Raw genomic sequence first — 23,683 nt, 5'->3', positions numbered from 1 at the left:
AAAAGAACTTAATTGTTCTTTTTATAAACATTCATGGAAAAAAGCACCTTTAAGGGCTTTTAAAAAACAAAAATAAGCACCTTAAGGCACTTCTTAAAAACACTACGCACCCTGTACTATAAACTTTCATTTTATAAAATATCATTATCAAATATCCCCTGAACGACAAACAAAATTATGTTTTACTGCATATACAATAAACAAAATCATGTTTTACTGCATGAAGCATTTTTGGTTTTAATAATAATTCAAAAATTCATTTTATATTTTTAATTCAAGCAATTGAGAATCAAGCATTATGACATCCATTAGTAATGACTTCAATTCAGATCATGAAATATGCCAGCATAGGGAGAAAATGTTTAAAAAATAAAGTTTGAATGTATTCGGTTAACAATTTTTAGTTTCTTTTACAGTGTTTTGTTTAAATGTAAACTACTCTAAATATACATCAAGAAAATGCTATTTCATTGTTTCCTCGTTTTTCTTTTTTAAAAAATGAAGATAATTTTAAAAGTAAATATAAATAAATGAATAAAAAGGAAGTAAATATTCATTTTTTTAAAACTGAATAACAGTAAATAACTGTGAAAAGTAATAATGAGTTATGAAACATAATACTACATACATGTTATTGTAATTCAAATAAGGAAAATAAATTGAGAGATACAATGTACACATTTAAAGCACATTCTGTCTCAAATGAAATAAAATTGTTTGTAATTGGTACATAATCTTCATAAATTTGGAATTAGGTTAAAGAGAAGACTAAGTTTTCCAACTCAATATGGGAATAACACATACAAAGTTGAATGAATTACTTAGATTTTAACTTAGATCATAGAACCTATAGCTAATGATTGTTGGTCATTAAAATGTTTTGTAATTTTTTGTTGAATTGCATTTTGTATATTATGAGATTTTATTGTTCATTGTGTTTTTAAAATTTTCACTTTTATAATATTCACAACGTTTAGTAAAGTTAGACTTAAAAGTGGTTTTATGTCAAGTTTAGAATCTTTTAGTATGAAGAAACAATTTTTTTTTATATCCATGGTTATTGTTTATTTACTCACTTAGTATTAAAAAAAATTATAATGATGAGTTTGCAATCGACTGAGATTTGACTAATTTTAAAAGAAAGCAATGTTTTATTTCTAAACTTCTGTTAACAAATGCCACAACTAAATTAAACCAACTGAAATTTGTTAAAAGAAAGAATTCCAAGCACACATTATGAAGGATACTGTGCTAGATTTCTTAAACAGGAAAGTTAAATGCTCAGTGTTAATTAATAAATTTTATAATATACAGCAATGACTATGTAAGTGCAATAAAGGTGCAATTTATTTTAATAAAACTATAATTTCTAAATAAAGACTAGCATTTCAACATGCTGACAAAATTATAACTTTTTTAACAAAACACAACAAAAATAAATATTATTAGATAATCTTTCAATAGATAAATATTATTTTCGCTTTTAATATCACAATTGTTTTTTTAAAAAATTTCACATCTTATTCACAGCTTTAATAACAGCTGCCACAAAGGTAAAGATATTTTTGTAAACACTTTAATACAAATGTTAAAAAAAACTGAATGTCAAGTTTTGTATCTGATTTATGCTTGAACACATAATGTAAACATAAAATTAGGCTTAGATTTAAAAATGGTTAGGTTCAATTTTCATAAAAATGTGGAAAACATACACAAACATAGAAATTTTTGATAAATTGTAAGAGAAAAATTACAGTAATAACTTTTAATAAATGCACGTTTTTAAATAGAAAATTTGAACATCTTGGATGGATTGCTTAGTAGATAAGAAAACTAAATAGTGTGACTCCATATGTAAATATAGCATGACCACTTGAAAAAAATGGAAAACGTGTACAAACTTAGGAGATTTTTGATAAATTGTAGGATAAAAGTCACAGTAATGATTCTTATAAAAGTAAGATTTTATATATAAAAAGAAAATTTGAATATTTTAGATGGATTGCCTAGTAGAAAAAAAAAAAACTGACTCCATATGTAGTACAGTACGACTTGAAATTTATAAAGCAGGGGGAAAAAAGATTTTGCATGACAAAAATATTTATTCAAAGATATTTGAATTTTACTTTTTAACAGAAAATTTGCAAATACATATCAGCTATCACACAAGGAAACAATGACTTGAAAAAAAATGGTTCACTTTCTTTGGAAACTAGTTAATTTTTTGCACTAAGTTTAAAAATTAATTACAAAGTTTATTAATAAATGGTGTTGTAAATTGAAGAAAAGCTATGAAACGATGGTTTCAAAATACCACCACATGCAGAATATGGCATAGTTTGAGGACAAAATAGACGCGTGTGCAAATAGTTAATTTGGAATCGTTAGCCATGTATCAGAAAACACTGCTTTTCTCATCTTTCTCATAAATTTAACACTGCTTTTCTCATAAATTTTTGCATCTAATTTTCTTTTCTGAAATTCAGTATCTAGTTTTCTAAGCAGAATGCAGAAAATCATAAATTTCTATCTCTTCCCGTTTCTCAACTCACTGATGATAAAAAATAATCAAAAGTTTTTTCCCCTTCAAAATATCTCAAATTTCTTTCTAGTTGATCACTCTTAAACCTTATCTCTTCAAATGACGATTGCAGCTGATACAATACAACATCCTCAAACTTTATTTGATAACAATAATTTTATTGGACTCTTCCACTTTTGAATCTAAGCCTTTCAAAAGATCAACTTAAAATAAAATGTTTCGTTGATACAATGTGGCACTCTCAAAATTTTTTTTACAACTTTTTACAATTTTAAAACACAAATGTATAAGGATGAAAATAAAAAATAAATATACAAGCATATTTATATTAACATATGTACACTAATTTCACAGATAAGAGTTAGTTTTAATGTAAGAGCCTAAACATAAAGTTCCTCACATGGGTTTATCAACGATTGCAACACCTGCATAACTCCTTCCGATAGTCATAAAAGAAGGCAACATGCTCCAGGAATCTGATTTGGGACAATAAACCTCAACAGAAGATAAGTTTGAAGACCCGTCATCACCTCCGACAACATACAGTAATCCTTCAACAGCTATCACACCTACAAGGAAAACTAGTTTTATACACATATAAGTTCATTCTGAAAGCAAATTTAAATTGTAGCTTTAATATTATCAGGCAGTGATAGAACATATATTTGAATGCAACTCTAGGCTTATTATTCTCTACAATTATACAGGGTTATTCAAAATGAATATAGCAATTACAAACAGCTATAACTATTTAATGAAAAATAATTTATTGATAAGACTAACACAGAATGTGGATGGAACTTCAAAATGTCTTTACATAAAGCACAATGAAGTGGAATCCTGCGCATGAGCGAGCTCATTAGTGAAAATGGCGAGTACCGTGCAGAATGCAAGGCACAGGATTCTGCACGTTAGAATTTAATAATTGTCACTCGGCCAATTGTCATTTAATAATTGGCATATGCATTACTTTAGAATTTATAGAAAAATTTCATGTGTGCTTAAATTGTTGAGTGTTAGTGTTTTAGCAAACTGTGCCTTATAAGATACTTGCAAGTGCAATGAAAAAGACGAAAGACCAATTTTTGTTAAGGTAATATATTAGACATTACCGAACCACTTGATTTTGTGTGGTACAAGAGAAATCAAGTAATAAAAAAAATAACCATTTCCAAAAGAATTTCTAACTATTTGCTCAATGCTGATTTTGAAGTATAATTTTAAACATTAGCAATATAATTAATAATAATAAGAATAGGATTCATAATACTAATAGATTTAATAATAATGGTGATAGAATCAATAATAACTACAAAAAAATAATACTATAAAAAATTTAATACAAAACTTTTAATTTCTTTTAAATTAAAAATTTTAGATTTTTTATGTTCTACCACAAAACAACTTTGATTAAAAAAAATATTGAAAATATTTAAAGATAGGTTAAAAATTCTGCCTCTATGTTAAGAACGTTTACTATAAGATAGAAGATGTTTTAGTAAATCCTAAGGAAATAAATTAGATGCTCTAGTGTCACTTTACCCAGTGACATAGAAAACGTTCATTATTTTTTTAATTTTCCTCACCCAGGGGTGATTGTGAGCCCAAGTCGAAATTCCGGAAAATTTCTTGAGTTAAAAAAAAAAAAAAAAAAACTGCTTAAATTGAAAAATTAGAAAAAAATTTAAACAAAGTTTTTTTCCTTTTTCTCAAAATTTCTTTGTTTACTTAAAATATATTTAAACTTTTACACATACCTATGATGACCTGGAGAAGTAATTAAAATTTACAAATAAGTCTTTCTTTCTTGAGTTTATGATTATAACAACTATTTACTGATAGAAAATGAATATTAATCATGAATATAAGCTTACAAAGTATCTGGCTCTCCCTTACAAACAAATAAAAAAAAAAGTGGTCAAGTTCCACCGTTGAAATTTTGATTTCCGGAAACTTCTGTGATCAATGATTTTTTTAAACATCAGGACCTTCGATCTCCGGAAATTTCCGGATCACTGCAAGCGAAAAATCCGGAAATCCTGATTTTTTCCGGAGCACAATCAGCCCTGCTCACCATTTAGAATAGTTTTACTTACCATATTAAAAAAAAGTTGTGCAGATATGTTTTAAAAACTATTCAGAGCTCTACTGCTTTAGTGCAATTAAAACAAAATACAAAAAAAAAAGCTTTTTTTTTTTTACAGTGGATGCATTTTAAGGGGTTAGAGTAAATGTAATTCGAGAATTTTCATTTTGAATAAATAACAAAAAATTAAAGATTAAAAATTATTTTTTAAAAAAATGATTTAAGGGCCAAAAATTGAAAAGGACCACAATGGAAATAACGGAACAAAAAAAATTCTCTCACCTGCATTCCTGCGACACATCATCATATCTGCAACTGAGGTCCATGAATTGGACTCAGGATTATAGCATTCAACACTCTTTCTCACAAGAGGTCCATCATGCCCACCAACTGCATATAAAAATCCATCTAAAACACCTACACCAGCACCACTTCTGCGTGCAGACATTTCAGCAACAGCTAACCAGGCATCTGTGTCAGGATCATATTGCTCCACTGTACCCAAACATTGCCGAGATGCTCCATCATATCCTCCAACAGCATAGAGTACACCTGGGTATTAGAAAAACAATAGAATATATGCTGTAACGAAATACAGATAATTCACAAATTATTTCACAAATTCTAAAGTGAAATTTTCCGATTAATTCATTAATTAATCAAAAAATTTCACTTTAAGATGCATAATTTAATAATTAATTTTTCACTATGCCAAACTTTTTTTTTTTAAAAAATAATTTACAAAAATAAAAATTCTCAGAATTGATGTTTACTTCTTTGTTCCATTTGTTTATTCAATTTGCCCTCTTTGCACAAAAAATATCTCTTTTCTTTAAAAAAATTTCATTCTGTATAAAAATATTGTTTCTCAATTATATATGTGCTACAATGCAGCGATACTCATTGCTGTGAGTGAAGGAGGCAATGTTAATAGTAGAGTCAAATTAGGTGAAAAATTGACTAAACCAAGACATGTAAAATAACAAGGCATTCAATTCGTTTAGGTGAACTCTGGAAACTTCCGTTCTTACATCATAACTTCAGTTTTAACATCATAACATTTATCATAGTGAATGATTATTAGCAAACTTTAAACATAATTTTCACTAAAATTTCAATAATTCTTGGGAGGAAAAAAAAAAGAAGAAAGAGTTCGTACCATTAAGTACACCCACTCCCACACTGCTCCGTCTTGTGCTCATAGGAGCAATCGTTTTCCACTCTTCAGTTCTTACATCATAACATTCAGCACTATTCAGTCCAGTTGATCCATCAAAACCACCCACAGCATATATACAACTATTTAACACTGCAACTCCTAATGTACTACGACGAGCTTCCATGCTGGGAGCTTGGCTCCACTAAAAATAAATTATGAAGAAAAATTAAACAAAAAGAAGTAATTAACTGAATCTCACACATAAAAAGTATAATAAATAATGCAAACAATATTTTAAAACTAGCAAATAGTGAAGCTAACTCATTTTCTAAAGAAAACCTGAATCTAATGCAGGGGTCTGTTTTGAAGATTGTTCGTTTATCGATTTGTTCATCTTCACAAATTTGTTAATCGTATAAACCCTTCCCAGGAAGGGGGGGGGGGGGAAAGACGGATGTAAATGAACTAAGTTTTGTCTTTGGCAGAGGCTTCTTTCCTTATTCGTCCGAAATGAATATTCTGCGTTCAGCAGTATAGGCTAAATACCAAATATTTGTATGTTCCATCTCTAATTTAGTAGCAGCAATTGCTGTTTATTTTTTAAAATTAAATTTTTTTTAATTATAATTTTACAGTGTTGAGCATAATCTTGTATGTCTTTACAATTTAAAAACTCCTTGAAATTTTTTTTGCAATAACAGAACCTTATTTGCACAAATTCACAAAAGCCGGACCCTGGTTGAAAGAATGTGACTCAACATTTATCTTATATTCACAAATTACGAGTAATTTTTTCACAATTTTACAAAAACGGACTTTTCAAAAAATGTCTGGACAGACCCCTCTAATGCAATATATTTATCACATGCTGGTTCAGCAATTGGCTGAGACAGAATTTACTGAACTAAAATTAAATAAAAACTTTCCTTTTACGCAAAACATGAAGTTATCAACAAGGTATCTTTATGTGGCACAGTTATAAAATAATAGTTATGTACTTTTTCTACCTTTAAAAACAATTTTTAACTACTCAAGATACGTAAAATAAAAATATTGAATAATCATATTTTTTGTGAAATAATTAACAATTATCAATTTATTTAAGCTTTTAGTGCTAAACTAATAGTTAACTTTTTATTTAAAGGTCAGTTTTTTTTATGAGAATTTATTTTTTGTAGAAAATTTTGTAAATGAACTAAAAATAAAGTTATATATCTATATTTACAAATCTGAATCAACAAAACAAACATTTCGTTACGTCCTTTGACAAGTTCAAAAAGGAAACAGCTCAATACAGTAAGTATGATTTTGATGTTGTGTAGAAGTTAGAAAGAAATGACGCCAAATTGTTCTCATTCGGGTAATTTCACAACTATGTCACATAAACAGTGTTACATAAACATGGTATTTTTTTCTGTCAAAGGCACCAAAAACATCAATTATTAAACTTTTACAACAAATATGAAATGCCGCATCAGTTGTTTGGTTGTTGTTGCTGCATCAAGTATAATAAAATAAAACATTTAATCCCACATAGTCATACTACAACAGTGTTTTACTATTAAAATTGTTTTCTAATGATTTACAAATAATTAAATACTTTTCTTATTGAATACTTTTATATTTCAATCAATATCTGAGTCAGACAAAAGAATTTTTTGAAAAAAAAAAAACTTTATCAACCAGTAATTTGAAAAGAAATGAATAATCAAAAATAATTTATGACAAATACACGTCGAAAAAATAATTCACATAAGCTTATGGTGTGTTTTCAGTACAACTTCTCAAATCAGTTAGAAGATATTAATGGGTAACATTAGAAGACTATAGTTTAAATTATAGCTATATCTAGCTTCAATTTTTCAAAATTACTTACTTGATCTCGAACAGGATCGTAGACATCAACAGTTCTGACACGTAAAGAACCGTTGAATCCTCCAACAGCATATACTAAACCACTTAAAACAGCTAAACCAGCCCGACAACGCCTGGTTGGTAACTCTGCTAACTGGTACCATCTTTCTTCTTTGAAATCATAACATTCAACACTTCGAATAGCTTTAGGAGCTTGACCACCAGCAACAAGAAGTATCTGTAGAAAGTTTATTTTGATTCCTTATTCCAGTTTAAAAGAAATTAAATCTACAACATAATAAACAGACAAACATAACAAAGTTTAAGATTTATAGGAAGCTTCCTTTGGAATATATTAAGCTTTTGGGTTATAGTGTCCAACAATGACATAATCGAAGATATCAATACATAATTTTTATCAGCGGTAATATATGAACGAAATATGTAGCATTGTTTCAGAAAAATATAAAGTATGTTAGATATTTTGTTGATGTATTTTGAATAAATATTCAAATATATTGTGCATATAATTTGTGGAAAACAATTTAAATGTTTAGGGAGAGATTTTAAGTGAAAAATATGAAAAAGATAAAAATATGTTTAAGTGAGCTGGGTGCACAGAAATTCATTTTGTTCATACCAGGTTATTAAATAGGATTTTTAATGAGAAAATGCATTTTATAAACAACTTTCTACTAATAGATTAAATTTTCTAAAGCTAATTTTTCTTTATACAGTAGGGAACCGATTATTTGGAATGATCGGGACCATCGCTATTCCGGATAACTGATTTTTCTGGTTTTCTGAATTGCTACAAAAAACCGTTTCTTTATTGTTAAACCCAACTAAAAAATAAATAAAAAATTTGGAAATAATCTTAAAAAGAGGAAAAAACGAAGTAATACACTAATGATTATTTCCAAAATGATGGTAAGGTAAACATCTTTCAAAAAAAAGAAAAATCCTAAAATCTTATGAGGAAAAAAAAATTTTTTTAAAAAAAGGGGGGGGGGAATTTATCGAATTTCGTTCCGGTTTTTTGGTTTTCTGAATTCCGGATAACGGGTTCTGTACTCTCTCTCTCTCTATATATATATATAATTTTATACCATTTGGAGTTAGGAGATATTTATATCCTTTCAGAAGTAAAATTATCTTAAAAATAAAGAATATCAAAACCTCTCAAAAGAAATAAAAAGGGTATTTTGCTTTAAACATAAGGTCACTTGACAGCACAACAGAAACAGAAGTATAAAAAGTTTAAAATATAAGAATAAAAATTTTTAAAATCTCTTTATATTAATTTACATGAAAATTAACATCAGGCCCCAACATAAAATGACCATATATTTGTTTTAACTGTTAGAGTCCCAAGCAGTGTGATCACACTGTTGAGATTTTATGTCGAGAAAACCTAGTACATTATGGACAACTGACGGTGCATTACAGATTGTTGAAGTCACACGCTCAGATTTACTTAAGCAAGAACATCACACAGCTCTTTTTAATGTAAATAGTACATTTTACAATAGGTAGAATAATACTATAATAATGCAATAACACATTACAAAATAAATTTTTCTATTTAATTGTTATCACTATCCTCATAAGTACAGGAGATGACAGAGAGATGAGAAAAAGACGCATTACCTAACAAATACAAAAAGCGCTATTTTTCCAGTTGGGGTTCATCGATGTAAAATAAAGAAAGCACTATCACGCCACTCGGTATTTCTCGACATAAAATAAAGCAAGGGCTATCGCGCTGTTTGGTATTTCTTGACATAAAATAAAACAAGCGCTATCAAGCTGCTTGGGTTTTTCCGTACTCATTTAGAAAAAGCACGATTGTGCTGTTTAGAATTCTAAGTGTTTTTTCAATACTGGGACTCAAACGGTTAATCAAAGCGAGCTAAAGTGCTACAATATCTTCCAAATAATGGATAAACATTAAATTTTTGTTTACTTTTCAGAATTACATAAATAAATTTTTACAAAAATGTATAAATAATTTGTAACTCTAAAATTAATTTGAGATTTACAAAGTGAAAGAAGAGAGACAAATATATCAAGATTCTATTTCTCTTTAAATGCAAAAGAATATAATTAAAAAAAGTTTAAAATAATATTAAAATAAAATAAAAATTTATAACTCTAAAATTTGAACTTGGAACAAAAAGAGAAATGTTGCTCATCTTCACATGGTAGCAAAAAGTTATAATTGTACAGTTAATAGTTTTTACTAAACTAAATTGATGTGAATTCCCTCAAAAAAATAACTCCTTCAACTTCGATACAAATAACTCCACAAACCATTTTCATGACACTAAGTTTTTTTAAACATTTCTCTAAAATGAAAGAAATTTCAGACTTTTTTTGCACAACAGTTTTAACATTATGAGAATGAGAAGTGAGCACAGCAAAAATTATTTTTAAAACAGTTGTAATACTGAACATTAGAAAAAGAACAACTGTTTTATAAAATTACAAAAACTACCTTACAAATACTAAATTAGTAGATATTTTTAACTAATAATTTTCTTCACCAAGTTCAGAAATTTTTTTTATATGGACCAAGAAAAAGATGCGACTATGTGAATATCCAAATCCTACATGGATAAATACAACAAATAAAGTTTAAAAACTTACCTTGGGTCGCCCAATTGGAGTGCGAGGTTTTGTCCTGGGAGTTTTATACATGACCTTCTGTTCCCCTTTCAATAGATGGTATTTCATGGCCTCTATTAAGAAGTCCTTGCAGAGATGATTTGATTTAAGCAAAGGTTCTTCTTCAACACGCTGAACTAAATATTCTTGAGAAAGTAATGGTAATCGAACATGCTCTATCAACTGTGCTAAGTAGTCTTGCCGATTTTGTAAATCATTATTAACCCATGCCATAACAGCTTCAAAAACCTGAAACAGATGTAATAAGTAAATAAATAAAATTGGAGCTTAACGCTTATAATTTTCTTTTTATAATTTGTATACTTATATCATGCAGTTGAACTAATACAATGATAAATACACGTACAAACATTGTATTAATACAATAGTTGTTAAAAAATATTTTTAATTTTAAATGAAGTTTAAATTATTTTTTTAAAAAATAAGAGTAATACTGTGTGAAATAAAAAAATATTTATTTATGCATAAAGCAATAATGAAAAAAATCTCTCAATAAAAACAATAAGAAAACAAATACAAAAACAAGTCATAGTTTCAAAAACAACCAAGCACACTGTTTTAAAAAATAAAAAACAGATAAATTAGTATTTTTTTTTTGCTAAACATTTTTGTAACATAATGATCTGTCTGCTCTTTAAACTTGTAAATCCACACTTATGTCTTATCCAAAGAGTGAGGAAGTAGTCATTTATATTGCTTTTTCTCTAAATTTAAAGAAGAAAAAAAAACTGGGAAGTTACGAAGAGTAAATATTGCACAAACATTATCCTTGATTCTCTACATTTGTCATTCAAAACCTTATCAAAATATTATACTTCATTACTTATAGTGAGTAAATAAGTTCCTTTTTTTCTGATTTTTTGTGTCTGCTTTCAGTGAAAAAATATTTTACACTTAAAAACTGCGACAGTAAAACATGTGAAACCTTGCTTTTCAGGAAAATAATGAAAAAATGTTATACATTGACACCGAGTTAGCAAAAAACATTTTATAGAGGTTTAAATTAAGAGAAAAAAAACATTCAATCCATTCACAATCAGGATACTAATTGCTTTAATTATTAAAAAAATTATTCTTTACAACAACTCAAAAAAAAATAATAAAAAAAAAATCAAACAAGAAAAATAGGATTGATGAATTCATTGAATCATTTGAGAAGAAATTTACAAAGGCTACGAATGCATGCAGGAAACTCCGGGTGGTACAACGAGGATGCATCACAATCTATAAATTCTCAATAATGAAAAGTAATCAATAGTTTACAATCTTTTTGACCATTGACTATGTCCAGGACCCCATAAGTTAAGAATAGATGGCCCTGTCACTCTTTCTTTATTCATAGAGAGTCCAAGATGTTTCACACATATTGAGTGGTAACCTCAACAGAAATAGTAGTTTGAATAATTTCCTTTGGACCCATTGATTCACTGCTAATAGAAAATTTTAGTTTTTATAACTTAAATATGTGTAACAACTGTTTTAGGATTGATTTTCTAGGAACTAAAAAAATTAAATTTTTAGTCACTATATTAGAATGGCCCAGTCAGTTTGGACATTTCAAGGGGTGTTGGAATAAAATGATGTCTATGGAATAGCAAACGAGATTTCATGCATGGTTATAATAGACGGCTTACAGTAATGGAAAACTCGTTCTAAAACAGAGTTTTGATGCATTGCGAGAAATGAAAGAGACTAAATCACAGTGAGGATATGTGAGTTATATTGAAGTTTTGATATATATTGTTCAGTCCTACAGATTAAGTGATAAATCATTGGGGAAAAAACTGTGATAAACTCAATTTTATTGCTTCAAAAAAGTTTTCAGCTTTTGGTTATCTACAATAAATTTAGAAGTAATCCATACAAATTAAAACAAAACAAATTTTGAGCAATTAACGTTTAAGATTCTTGGTAATAATATACTCATAATTTTATATTTCAAAATTTGACCATTGTGTTGCAATGTATGCCTTTTAGAATTGAGAAATAACAATTTAAACAAATATGTATAAAAATACCTTTTCCTCAGATGGTACAGCGAGTTTGTCACTAGAGATGAGCTTGCAGACTTGATTTGGTGATAAAGCTAAAAACTCCTCACTTTCCACAACCTCTCTTAAAATAATAATAATAATAAACATTTTTACAACATCTACAAGTAAATCATTAAGTAAATAATACAAGGAAATTACAGGGATGAGATTGGCCAAAAGGCAAAAAAGCTGAATTTCACGCAAGTAATTCTTACGTGATTTATAGCAAAAATATCAGTAACATATTCTCATCCAGTTTCGCTGATGTTGTGATGCATATATATAGCAATAATTGCCGATAGAAAAGCTGCCACATTTATAGTATAACTAATTCGAGAAAAAAAACTTACTTTTCACAAGAATCGCGATAAAGGATTTTAAAATCGCATGAATATAAATCACGCTACTGAAATGACGTGAATGAAACTCAATATTGGATTTCAAAAATGTGAAAATACAAATCATGATACGTAACTTTCAGATCGCATAAATACGAATTACGATGCATATTTTCTAAATAGTGTGAATAAGCCTAATTTTTAAATCACGTGTAAAAGGGTAATTTTTAAATCACACGAAAATAGATATTGGATATTACAACTGCAAAAACGAATCACGACATCAGATAAACTCGCGTGAATATGAATCGTTACATAGAATTTTAAAAACGCCTGTATACAAATCGCAATATCGGATTTTTAAATCTCGTAAATAAGAATTGCAATGAACGATATTGAAATCGCGAGAATAGGAATTGAATCAGGTAAATACCAAAATCGATGTTTGATATTAAAATGCAGCGACGTCCTGATTACGAAAATATGAGCTATCTAGCGGACGGGTAAAAATGAGGAAAATCTTATTTTCTGTTCGTAAAAGCTAATAGCTAAAATAAGTAGATACGCGGAAGGGTTGGCAGCTACGTAGTTAGAATTTTCCATATATCTTTCAATGTACTATACCTATATATCAAATCAGAAATAAATATAATTATTTTACATCAACAGCTGAATTTTCAGAAAAGGCGGAATATTTATAAAAATAAAAAAACTTTTAGAGAATCTGAGTTTTTTGATAAAAAGACTGAAATTCGAGTGACAAAAGCGAAAAAGGCTGAAATCCGCTGAAAAGCGGAAAAATCTCATCCCTGTAATTTCACAATTAAATTACGAAAAACATAATATAATGAATAGTTAATATTGCTCTTACTCAAGAAGCTTTTTTTTTTCATTCTTTAAACTGAATAAAAAAAAATTTTGGTATCGCTAAATGTCAAAACTAGAATTGTATGTTGAGTTTTAAATTTTTATTTTATTTTTAGTATGTCCATTTACAATAGACATTTTGCCAGTCCGGTTATACAATCAGGGATGAGAGTAGTCAGAAAGTAAAAAAGAGGAAATCCAAGAATATATATATATATATATATTTATATTCAAATCGCACTTTTTTTGTCAAATTTTTGTTTAAACTTGTAATCCATGTGATTATAAATCCCGATATGAGGCTTTTAAATCACGTGAATGTGAAACTCTACATCGAATTTAAAAAATGCGAAAATACAAATTATGATGAGTAATTTTTAGATCAAGATGCATAATTTTAAAATCGCGCGATATTACAACCGCAAAAACGAATCACGACATTGGANGAATCACGACATCAGATAAACTCGCATGAATATGAATCGTTACATAGAATTTTAAAAACACCTGTATACAAATCGCGATATTGGATTTTTAAATCTCGTAAATAAGAATTGCAATGAACGATATTGAAATCGCGAGAATAGGAATTGAATCAGGTAAATACCAAAATCGATGTTTGATATTAAAATGCAGAGACGTCCTGATTACGAAAATATGAGCTATTTAGCGGACGGGTAAAAATGAGGAAAATCTTATTTTCTGTTCGTAAAAGCTAATAACTAAAATAAGTAGATATGCGGAAGAGTTGGCAGCTACGTAGTTAGAATTTTCTATATATCTTTCAATGTATTATACCTATATATCAAATCCGAAATAAATATAATTATTTTATTTCAACGGCTGAATTTTCAGAAAAGGCGGAATATTTATAAAAATAAAAAAACTTTTAGAGAATCTGAGTTTTTGATAAAAAGACTGAAATTCGAGTGACAAAAGCGAAAAAGGCTGAAATCTGATAAAAAGCAAAAAAATCTCATCCCTGAAATTTCACAATTAAATTACGAAAAACATAATATAATGAATAGTTAATATTGTTTTTACTCAAGAAGCTTGTTTTTTTCATTTTTTAAACTGAATATAAAAAAAAATTGGTATCGCTAAATGTCAAAACTAGAATTGTACGTTGAGTTTTAAATTTTTATTTTATTTCTAGTATGTCCATTTACTATAGACATTTTGCCAGTCCAGTATATATATATATATATATATCTTATTCCTAAAATATAATTTTAATGATTCAATGATATGATATGGGAAAGTAATGCTTGAAACTAAAATAAATTAATTTAAAAAAAAAAAATGAAATGCGAAAATTAACTATTGTTATTCAATATTTTTGTGTTGACTAGCAAAATTTTAACACATTTAAAAGATATGGGGAAAAAAGCACAAGACTTACACAAAATGCTGCTCGGTATAAGAATCTGCAAAGCTGAGCAATTCTAAGCACCCATGTAGGTCGGCAAATGCACGAATACCAAGGCAATTGGAAGGGTGTAGCTGACCTTGTAAAAACTCACAGCAAGCATCCCTAACATCTGTTAGTTGTAGAAGATGAGCAGCAGGTAAAAGAACCTAATCAACACAATTTAATTTAATAGATTAAATAGTTACCTAATCCAGTTTTATAGAAGTTGTTGCTTACCTAGTTTTGTTTCTTTTTGCAGTTAATTATCATTGAATGATCATGATAGCTACGTATGTTGGCAAAATTCCAACTTTAGCAAGCCTATACTATAGCCTAACCCTGTTCAACCAAAGCTGTCTTTAGATTAATACAAGAACTAAGTACAAAATAAAAAAAAAATTTTACACTACTAATCACACGAGTAATTGCGAGCCCAACTCAAAAATCCTAAAAATTTCTTGAGTAAAATCATTAATGACGCATTTTAAATTATTGTTATTTTCACATGATATTTGAAATAAATTATATGCTGCATAATTTAAATAAAAAATTACTGATAAGTTTACTTTTATCTCTAATCACATTTATTTTTCTACCAGAAAATAATATTTACAAATAAAAGAGATGCCAGCATAAATTCCAGTTCTAATATTTTTAAATAAAATATACAAGAATTTTTATACATAAATGTGATCAATGATTTTTTTAAACTTCTGGATCTTGGATTTCTGGAAATTGTCGAATCTCGGTTAGCGAAAAATCCAGAAATCCTGATTTTTTCCAGAGCACAATCATCTCTGTAGTCATTTTTATTATCTTTGTAAAACTTCTTTTACAAATCCTGATCTTTAAACTCTGATCTGTAAAACTTTCATTTTGAACTTAATACTATTGTTTTAGTATTAAATGAACCATTTAAGAGGGGCCAATAATATAACTAAAAATTGTAATTTAGAAATGAGTTTTCAAAAATAAACAGCATTGATGTTGAAAAAAGTAACAGCAATACGAAATTACTAACCTGAACATTTTCTTCGGTAACTTGGATTTCTGAGGAATATACATAATCAACTAAAAGTTGCAAAGCTTGTCCATCTACATCTTGAATTGTTATTTTTTCTGCTTTGCTTTCAGTAAAGCTTGTGAACATTGCATAAAAGTAAGGACTACATGAAGCAAGGACCATTTTATGTGCAGCGATTTCAATGCCATCTGCGACCAAAATTACATCACATAGAAGATTTTGCCTGAAACATAAAAAACAACATAATACAAAATGAATGTGAATTAAGATGAGGTTTAATCACAATATAAATTAAAATGAAAGTTTAATAACAAAACAAATTTTATGAAAGGTTTGTTTCAATGCAAATATGAAACTTCTGTAAACAAACATATTTTTAAGCAGGTTATCAAGTAAGGGTGAATTTCATAATAGTCACCTAAGAATTTTACCTTCCTGTTGCACTTAAATCATCATTTTAAATTATAATAACCTTTTAGACTTTTAAACAACAGTAATCATCATTATCATTTTTTTTTCAATAATCAAAAATCTTAAAACCCTTAAATTGAATCATGATAATAAATTTAACACTAAATACAAAATAAAGTTTTGTAAAACAAATAATTTAGAAACTAAAAATTTAATTGATAACTTAAACTGTTATTTCTAGAAGGAATATCATCACAAGAATCAAGATTAATGGTGGTTGGTCTGGTACCACTAAAAATTCGACTTGGGCCACCATAAATGAAATGGTTTTGTCATAAAATAGCATATTTTATCATAATTATGAACATTACAAATATTTTATACTGTAATTTATCATTTAAATTCATTTTAATAATTTTTCATTTAAAAAAATAATAAATAAAATATACACATGTAAACGAACTAGAGAAAATGTATTTGGACTTGTAATTTCTTTTAATTGCTGGTCCTCAAGATTAGTGATTAAATTTTCTTAATTTCTACCCCTGCATCATAACACATCATTCAACATAAAATATTTTATGATAAAAATTTTAAATCCTATGTGATATCATTAAAATAATTCAGCATCAAACAACATGATATGAAATTGAAGGTCAATAAGATCAATCAACAACAATAATTGTTTACTAATATTATAAATTTCAGCAACATAAGCTTCTATACAATGATTTTTTTTAAATATAATATTAAAAATTTAAATAGATAATATTTAAATCAAAGTATATTATTTGGAGAAAAAAAACGCCAAGAACTAAAAACAAAATTGGTTTAAATCATATCATGACAATTAAAATTATTCACAAATCACACCAAAACAATACTAAATGAAATAAACATTTGATTAAAAAATTCAAGAAGGAAAATTTCTCTTTATTATTTATGACAAAATTGAATAAATTGCACAACAGGGAATATAAGCCTGAACATGCAAAAATTATACTAATTTGCTCATTTTTGTATTTGAACAGAACTGATTTGTTGTGCATCTGCACCTGATATTTGGCGATTTTTTCTCAACAACCACATTTATGGTATTTTTTAAGACAAAATATGCATTTGATAAAAGCAGATTTCTATCAAATGTTAGCCCCCAGGAAACTGTTTTGTTAGGCTTCTGCTCCCGATCACTAGAACGGAATCAAGTATTACAACTCTATGAAATATGAAGTTCTAGTATTACAGTCAATTTTAAGCAACAATATAGGGCAAACCAGGCAATGTCATTTAGCCTACCTTAATAAAAATAAAAACTGTAAAGGACATATCAGGTAATAGCACTTAAACTTTTTTAAAAAAAAGGAGAGAAAAAACAATGTAAGGTATACTGGGCAGTGGCACTAAATAAGCAAAAATTTAAAAAATTTAACTATTGAAAAATAAATGTTTATTACATAGATAGATTGCCTATTGGGATAATATCAAACTAATATTTCCCAACACTAAATATGTTTTATTAGATCTCTACTGAAAACTTCATAAAAATATAGAATATATAAACACAAAATTATTATTCAAATGGCACTAAACATGCATATACAAAAAAACATACAATAAATACATTGAAGTTACTCATTTATAAAACCTGTACCCAGATTCTCCCCTCCCCTTTATAATACTTTGAAATTATACCAGTCGTTAATCACCATTTTCGCAGATGCACAACAATAAAAAATTGTCTCCATTGTCATATTAAATCTTTACACAAACAACAAATTGACTTCTTAACGCACAACCCATATTTGCCATGCTCTATTCAAAACAAAAAGCCTCGAATTAAAATTAGTCTCACTCTCAGACTGACGTACACTTTAAGCGAATTCTGAGCATTACTTCAAAATAATTTTGAACATTCTTAATTTATTCAGGCAATATAGATAGATTTTTTAAAAAAAAAAAGACAATTAAGACAATTCTTTGATCCTGTAAATACATTGCCAGTGTAGTGAATTTCGATGGGACAATTTCATATCTGGCAAATTGAACTCAAACTTAGAACAAACACAGATTACAATTTTGTGCACTGCTTTAAAGTTAACTTGAAAATTCACTACTAACCAAAACAATTGTCCTCCCATTTTCTAGCTCATTACTTCACATTTATCCGCATGCACACTATTTCCGCAGTTATTATCACATGTTGGGGAGGGAAAAAATCTCAAAACACGGCTATAGTTTCATAACAAATCATAGCACTTAAACTAGTTGCTTGTAAGCCAAAAATGATTTTCAGTGGGTGAATTCATTAACATAAGAAGCCCACTTCCAATCGTTAAAACTAATAATTCACATTAAAAATTGAAAAAGGTTCAAGTGATTTAATGCCAGAGAATGGAAATATCTTTAATTTTTTTTCTCTTTTTACGTTAGTACCAAGAGACTCACTTTGTTCCTCAAGCCCCCACAATTGCTTTACGGTTATTTTGTATCCAGATGATAAACAGATTGTAGCAACAAAATTTTTAAAAAATTAATTCAAAGATCACAACGTTTTAAATCACTAGGTCATTTACGTCATATTTTTTAAAAAATTTATAATTTAGTTATTGACTAATCCAGTCTCACATCTTCTTCATCATCACAGTCTTCTTTCCAAATATTTGTATATATAAATTATTTTAAATTCTACATCTTGCAAAAGCCAGAGTTCTTATTCTACAGTTCATCATAATCTTTTATCTCTCTACTTTTATTTAGTTATCTTGTTTTCGATTAATTAACCCCTTCTTTTCTAATGGTAACTTGTTTATAATTTCTTCCGCATCTCAGTCTTTTCTTCTTTTTATGCTTGAACAAATCATAAAATATGTTCAAAAGAATTTTTTAAACAAATTGAATGCACAGAATGACAAATGAAAACATTTATAAAATTTATTAATTCTATAACAGTAGCAAATAGAAAAGTGCTAGAAACTTACTTTCTTAAAATATTCATGACTTCGAATGCTTTTTGAGTATGATGGGGATTTCTGTATGGAGGTTTTTCTCCACAGCAAGAATCAGCAGACAAAGCACAAGGGGTGCCACGGGTACGAGATAAGTCCATTTTCCTTGGTTTAACATCTTCTAAATCTGAAATGCTGTTGGGAGAAAAAATATAATTAACATAAAAACAATCACAACTGTTGAGAGAAAAAATTTAATTAACGTAAAAACAATCACAGCTGTTGGGTGAAAAAATATAATTAACATACAAACAAAATTTTGAATTTAAGTTTTACCAAAAAATTTAGTGAATACACAATGGTAGGAAAAAATAAAAAATATTTAGAAACATAATGAATTTGAAAAGATTAGGACAATAAGTAACAAGTAAACACATTTTAACTTTTTTTCCCTTTAACTTAATTCAAAACTACAATTATTATTATTATTTTTTTATGCAGTTGTAAAACTTCACTGAAAAAATAAAAAGGATAAAAACAATATAAATATTTTTTTGAGCCTATAAAAATTCTGTGATAAGATGAAAACTCTCAAATAACAATTAAAGAAAAGATTAATATTAAAAGAACATTTTTTTTTCATAAGCTTTAAACTAATTGTAATGTAAATATAAATTTTATTTTAATACAATCACTGATAATTAGATATTAGGACTTATTTTGCATGCATTTATATAATAGCATATGTTAATTCAATGTTTCCAACGTCCTACCAAAGGAAACTTCTCATGACACTTCGTCTGGTAGTTGATTGTGATATTTTTTTTACTTTATTTTAGCCCCTTACAGAAGACCAATTCAATATATTAACTTTCCATATCTGTTTGTATAATTAGAGTCAAATCCGTATCAATAGAAGCCTAAATGCATTGCAGTTTTCAAGATAAGCACCATAATTGATTCCTACAATCTATAAAAGAAAATTTATAGCAAACTTGTTCACAGTTCATTACCAAAATATATAACAGGGGTCTGTCCAGACATTTTGTAAAAGGTCAGTTTTAGTAAAATTGTGAAAAAAATTACTCGTAATTTGTGAATATAAAATAATGCTAAGTCACATTCTTTCAACAAGGGTCCGCTTTTGTGAATTTGTGAAAATAGGGTCTGTTATTGCAAAAAAACTTTTTCAGGGAGTTTTTAAATTGTAAAGACATACAAGATTATGCTCAACACTGTAAAATTATAATTAAAAAAATTAAATTTTAAAAAATAAACAGCAAATGCAGCTACTAAATTAATGAAGCAACATACAAATATTTGGTATTTAGCCTATACTGCTAAATGTAGAATATTCATTTCGGACAAATAAAGGAAGAAGCGTCTGCCAAAGACAAAATTTAGTTTGTTTACATCTGCCCTTCCTAGGAAGGGTTTATTCGATTAACAAAACAATAATGAAGATAAACAAATTTGTGAAGGGTCGGATTAAAAGATAAATTATTTTGTGAAGGGTCCATTTTTAAGTTAAAATGTTTTGTGAAGGATCCGTTTTTATGAAAAGATATTTTGTGAAGGGTCCGTTAACGGACCCAAATTTCTTCTAAACAGACCCCTGTAAAAGCAATAATAAAACACACTAAGTTAACTTTTTTTTAATGCAAATGTAGTATAATGTATAAACTATTTCCAAATTGTAATTAATGCAAATTTCCCTGATTATATTATAACAGTCGTGAGCAGCTGATGCCTAAGTTTAAGACTGTTAATGTTCAACACCATAGTCTTGTAATTTTGAACCCAATCCAAAGAAAAGGTAACTCCTTGATCAACTCTTGGGAAAAATTAGCCTTACAGGGGCATTTTTTTGGTGGAACTAACACACGCATTTGCATTCCATGGGGAAGAAAACCACAAAAATCTCCCATGGTTAGCCTGACAACAAGGGGATTCCATCCTATGGTCAGTCTACCACTGAGGATATTTCACGTCCATTAGTTATGTCAGTCTTGGTTAATTACTATCATAAAAGGGTTTTGACAGTATTAACAACTTTTTGTCAGTTTCAATTACGTAAATATTTATTAGGTGCAATATAAAAAAAAGAAGTTGATGCAAAACTAATTACCCAGGAAAAATAACACAAGAAAAGTACTTTGATGATACATGTAATTTCCCTTTTTTTGGATATTTGTTTGCTATGAAATAAACTTTGGATACTTAAAAATCATTAATGACAGACATTTGCTCATGTTTGTAAAAAACAATTCTCTCAAAATTTTAGTAAAATTTAACTGACATGTACTTATTTGAGAAACTTACAACTCAATATCTTAAAGCATGCCTTTTTTTGTCACAGAAGCTTAGAAATGATATAGAAAATTAAGAATAAAGCTAACTGAAAATTAATCAGAAATCAGAAACAAAAAACTTCAAATGATATTAAATTAATAAGAAACACTATGAAGAGAAATAGAAACTATTGCCTTATTTAAAACCAGGCGACAACAGTTAGAGTTTAAATGTAAACAATGCAATGCAATATCAAACAAACAAAAACCTAACAATTCGAAACCCCATTATTTCCTAAACAAAATTCATAAATAAAACATTAAAAATAAGATTATTGAGAAAGATAATTAACACATTAATCAATCAATAAAACCAATAAAAAAAACAAGAAAATAGTATTCTAAATTTAGATGTTTGTATTTATAAGTAGAATAATTTATCAAATTGTAAACATACCAACTAGACATAGCTAAACAAAATTAAAAAAGAAGACAGGACAACAATCCCCTCACATCGTCATCTATTCACAAGTCATTAAAGTTGACCTACCGGTGTCGTCGGTAGTTGCTTTTTTATGCGAAGCACTATCGCATTTATCATTATTTTTTTATTATTTAACAATTTTATAACCTATAGTTTCATATTTAAAAGAGTTAAATGCCATATTTACAACAGACTGTTGCCACAACATCCACAATAAAAGTTGTCAAAATGTATTAGTGAAAACAAGGTTGAAGCTAGTGGTTCATTTTCAATAGTGCAAAGGTCCCGCAGTGAACTGTGATCGTTAAGACACGGTTCCCAGTAGATCACCGAAGTCAAGCATCACTGGCTACGGTCAGTGTGCGGGTGGGTGATCACTTGCATCAATCTGCGTGGGGACCGAGGGTGTGCGGTATTGGTCCTCGTTAAACTGTGCTACCGTAAAGTGCTCAACTTCGCGCGCAGGTCATCGGGCTACCGAAGCGGGGTAGCCATCCCCTCCGCAGAGGATCAAAATTGTGATGGCATATCTTCGGATCATCCTCCAGGATGTTTCCCAGACCGTCGCCAATAGCCCATTGTGCTGCTCTAGTGCACAATGGGCTATTGGCGACGGCAGCTTTACGGTAGCACAGTTTAACGAGGACCCATACCGCACACCCTCGGTCCCTACGCAGACTGATCCAAGTGGTCACCCACCCGCACACTGACGGCAGCCAGTGATTCTTGACTTCGGTTGTCTGCTGGGAACCATGTCTTAACGATCAGTCCACTGCGGGACAAATCAAAGGTGCAGAAAAGCATATAAATTTTTCCATATCACTTTAAAATAGTAGTTTAGAGTCTAAATTGATCGAAATTAATTCTAAATTAATGATATGGTATATATCTATGGCTATATAGACAGTTATGAATGAACAAAATTCATGAAAATACTTTTCGTGCATATGAAAGAGACATTTAATGTAAATGCGTTGATTGTGTCGGTCATATTAATTTTTTCGTAGATGGTTAACCCATATGTTTTTTTTTTCTTTCTTTTTTTTTCTCGAAAGCAAACATCCTTTTACATTCAGAAAATAAGCGTAAATGGATATAAACTAGGAAGTCAGAGGAAAGGACCACAAAAGGCCAATGACTCACTCAGAATTTTCAATATGTGCTTTGCATCTGATAGTGATCGGGGAAAAAAAATCTGCCTCAATAAAAAATAATTTTTTATCGAATGACCAGTTCCAATACCAATTATACCCGACAGTCAACTCCGAGGCACGATAACTCAGTAATAAAGGCACCGAACTGCCATTGTGAAGAATTGGGATTCAGCTGCAGCTTGAAAACTACCAGCTGTGCAGAAAATAAAAATGGGCAAAGCTCAGAGTTAACCACATTAACACCATCTCGTAATTGCGAAATCTTAACCTTCATAAGCCTCTTGGCTCACTATGGGCTGCTGCAGGAATGCTTTTTTACCAGTCAACTGTAGGGATACAAAAGATAACCTCGACACAAAAATATTTTATTCCTATCCAACTCCATTTACCCATTTC

At 28.7% G+C, this 23,683-nt stretch overlaps 1 protein-coding gene across 1 annotated transcript; it reads right to left on the bottom strand.

Moving 5' to 3' along the window:
• Window positions 1-1,926: 1,926 nt before the first annotated feature.
• Window positions 1,927-22,339, bottom strand: LOC107437593 (kelch protein). The gene is made up of 10 exons (XM_016049651.4): window positions 22,107-22,339; window positions 19,392-19,553; window positions 16,000-16,225; window positions 14,970-15,145; window positions 12,348-12,444; window positions 10,291-10,557; window positions 7,664-7,879; window positions 5,788-5,989; window positions 4,911-5,180; window positions 1,927-3,111 (listed from the first exon to the last, which is right to left on the bottom strand). The coding sequence occupies exons 1-10, from the start codon at window positions 22,115-22,117 to the stop codon at window positions 2,939-2,941; spliced, it is 1,800 nt and encodes a 599-aa protein (XP_015905137.2). The 5' UTR covers window positions 22,118-22,339; the 3' UTR covers window positions 1,927-2,938.
• Window positions 22,340-23,683: the final 1,344 nt, after the last annotated feature.

The sequence above is a fragment of the Parasteatoda tepidariorum genome, chromosome 3 (genome assembly GCF_043381705.1).
Source record: "Parasteatoda tepidariorum isolate YZ-2023 chromosome 3, CAS_Ptep_4.0, whole genome shotgun sequence".
NCBI classification, from domain to species: Eukaryota; Metazoa; Arthropoda; class Arachnida; order Araneae; family Theridiidae; genus Parasteatoda; species Parasteatoda tepidariorum.
This window is presented reverse-complemented; position numbering and strand designations above follow the sequence as displayed.

Coding starts and splice junctions, on each gene's coding strand:
- LOC107437593 (XM_016049651.4), bottom strand. Junction 12,445..14,969: donor TATACCGAGCAGCATTTTGT/GTAAGTCTTGTG, acceptor TATTATTTTAAG/AGAGGTTGTGGAAAGTGAGG. Junction 3,112..4,910: donor GATGTGTCGCAGGAATGCAG/GTGAGAGAATTT, acceptor TTTTCCTTGTAG/GTGTGATAGCTGTTGAAGGA.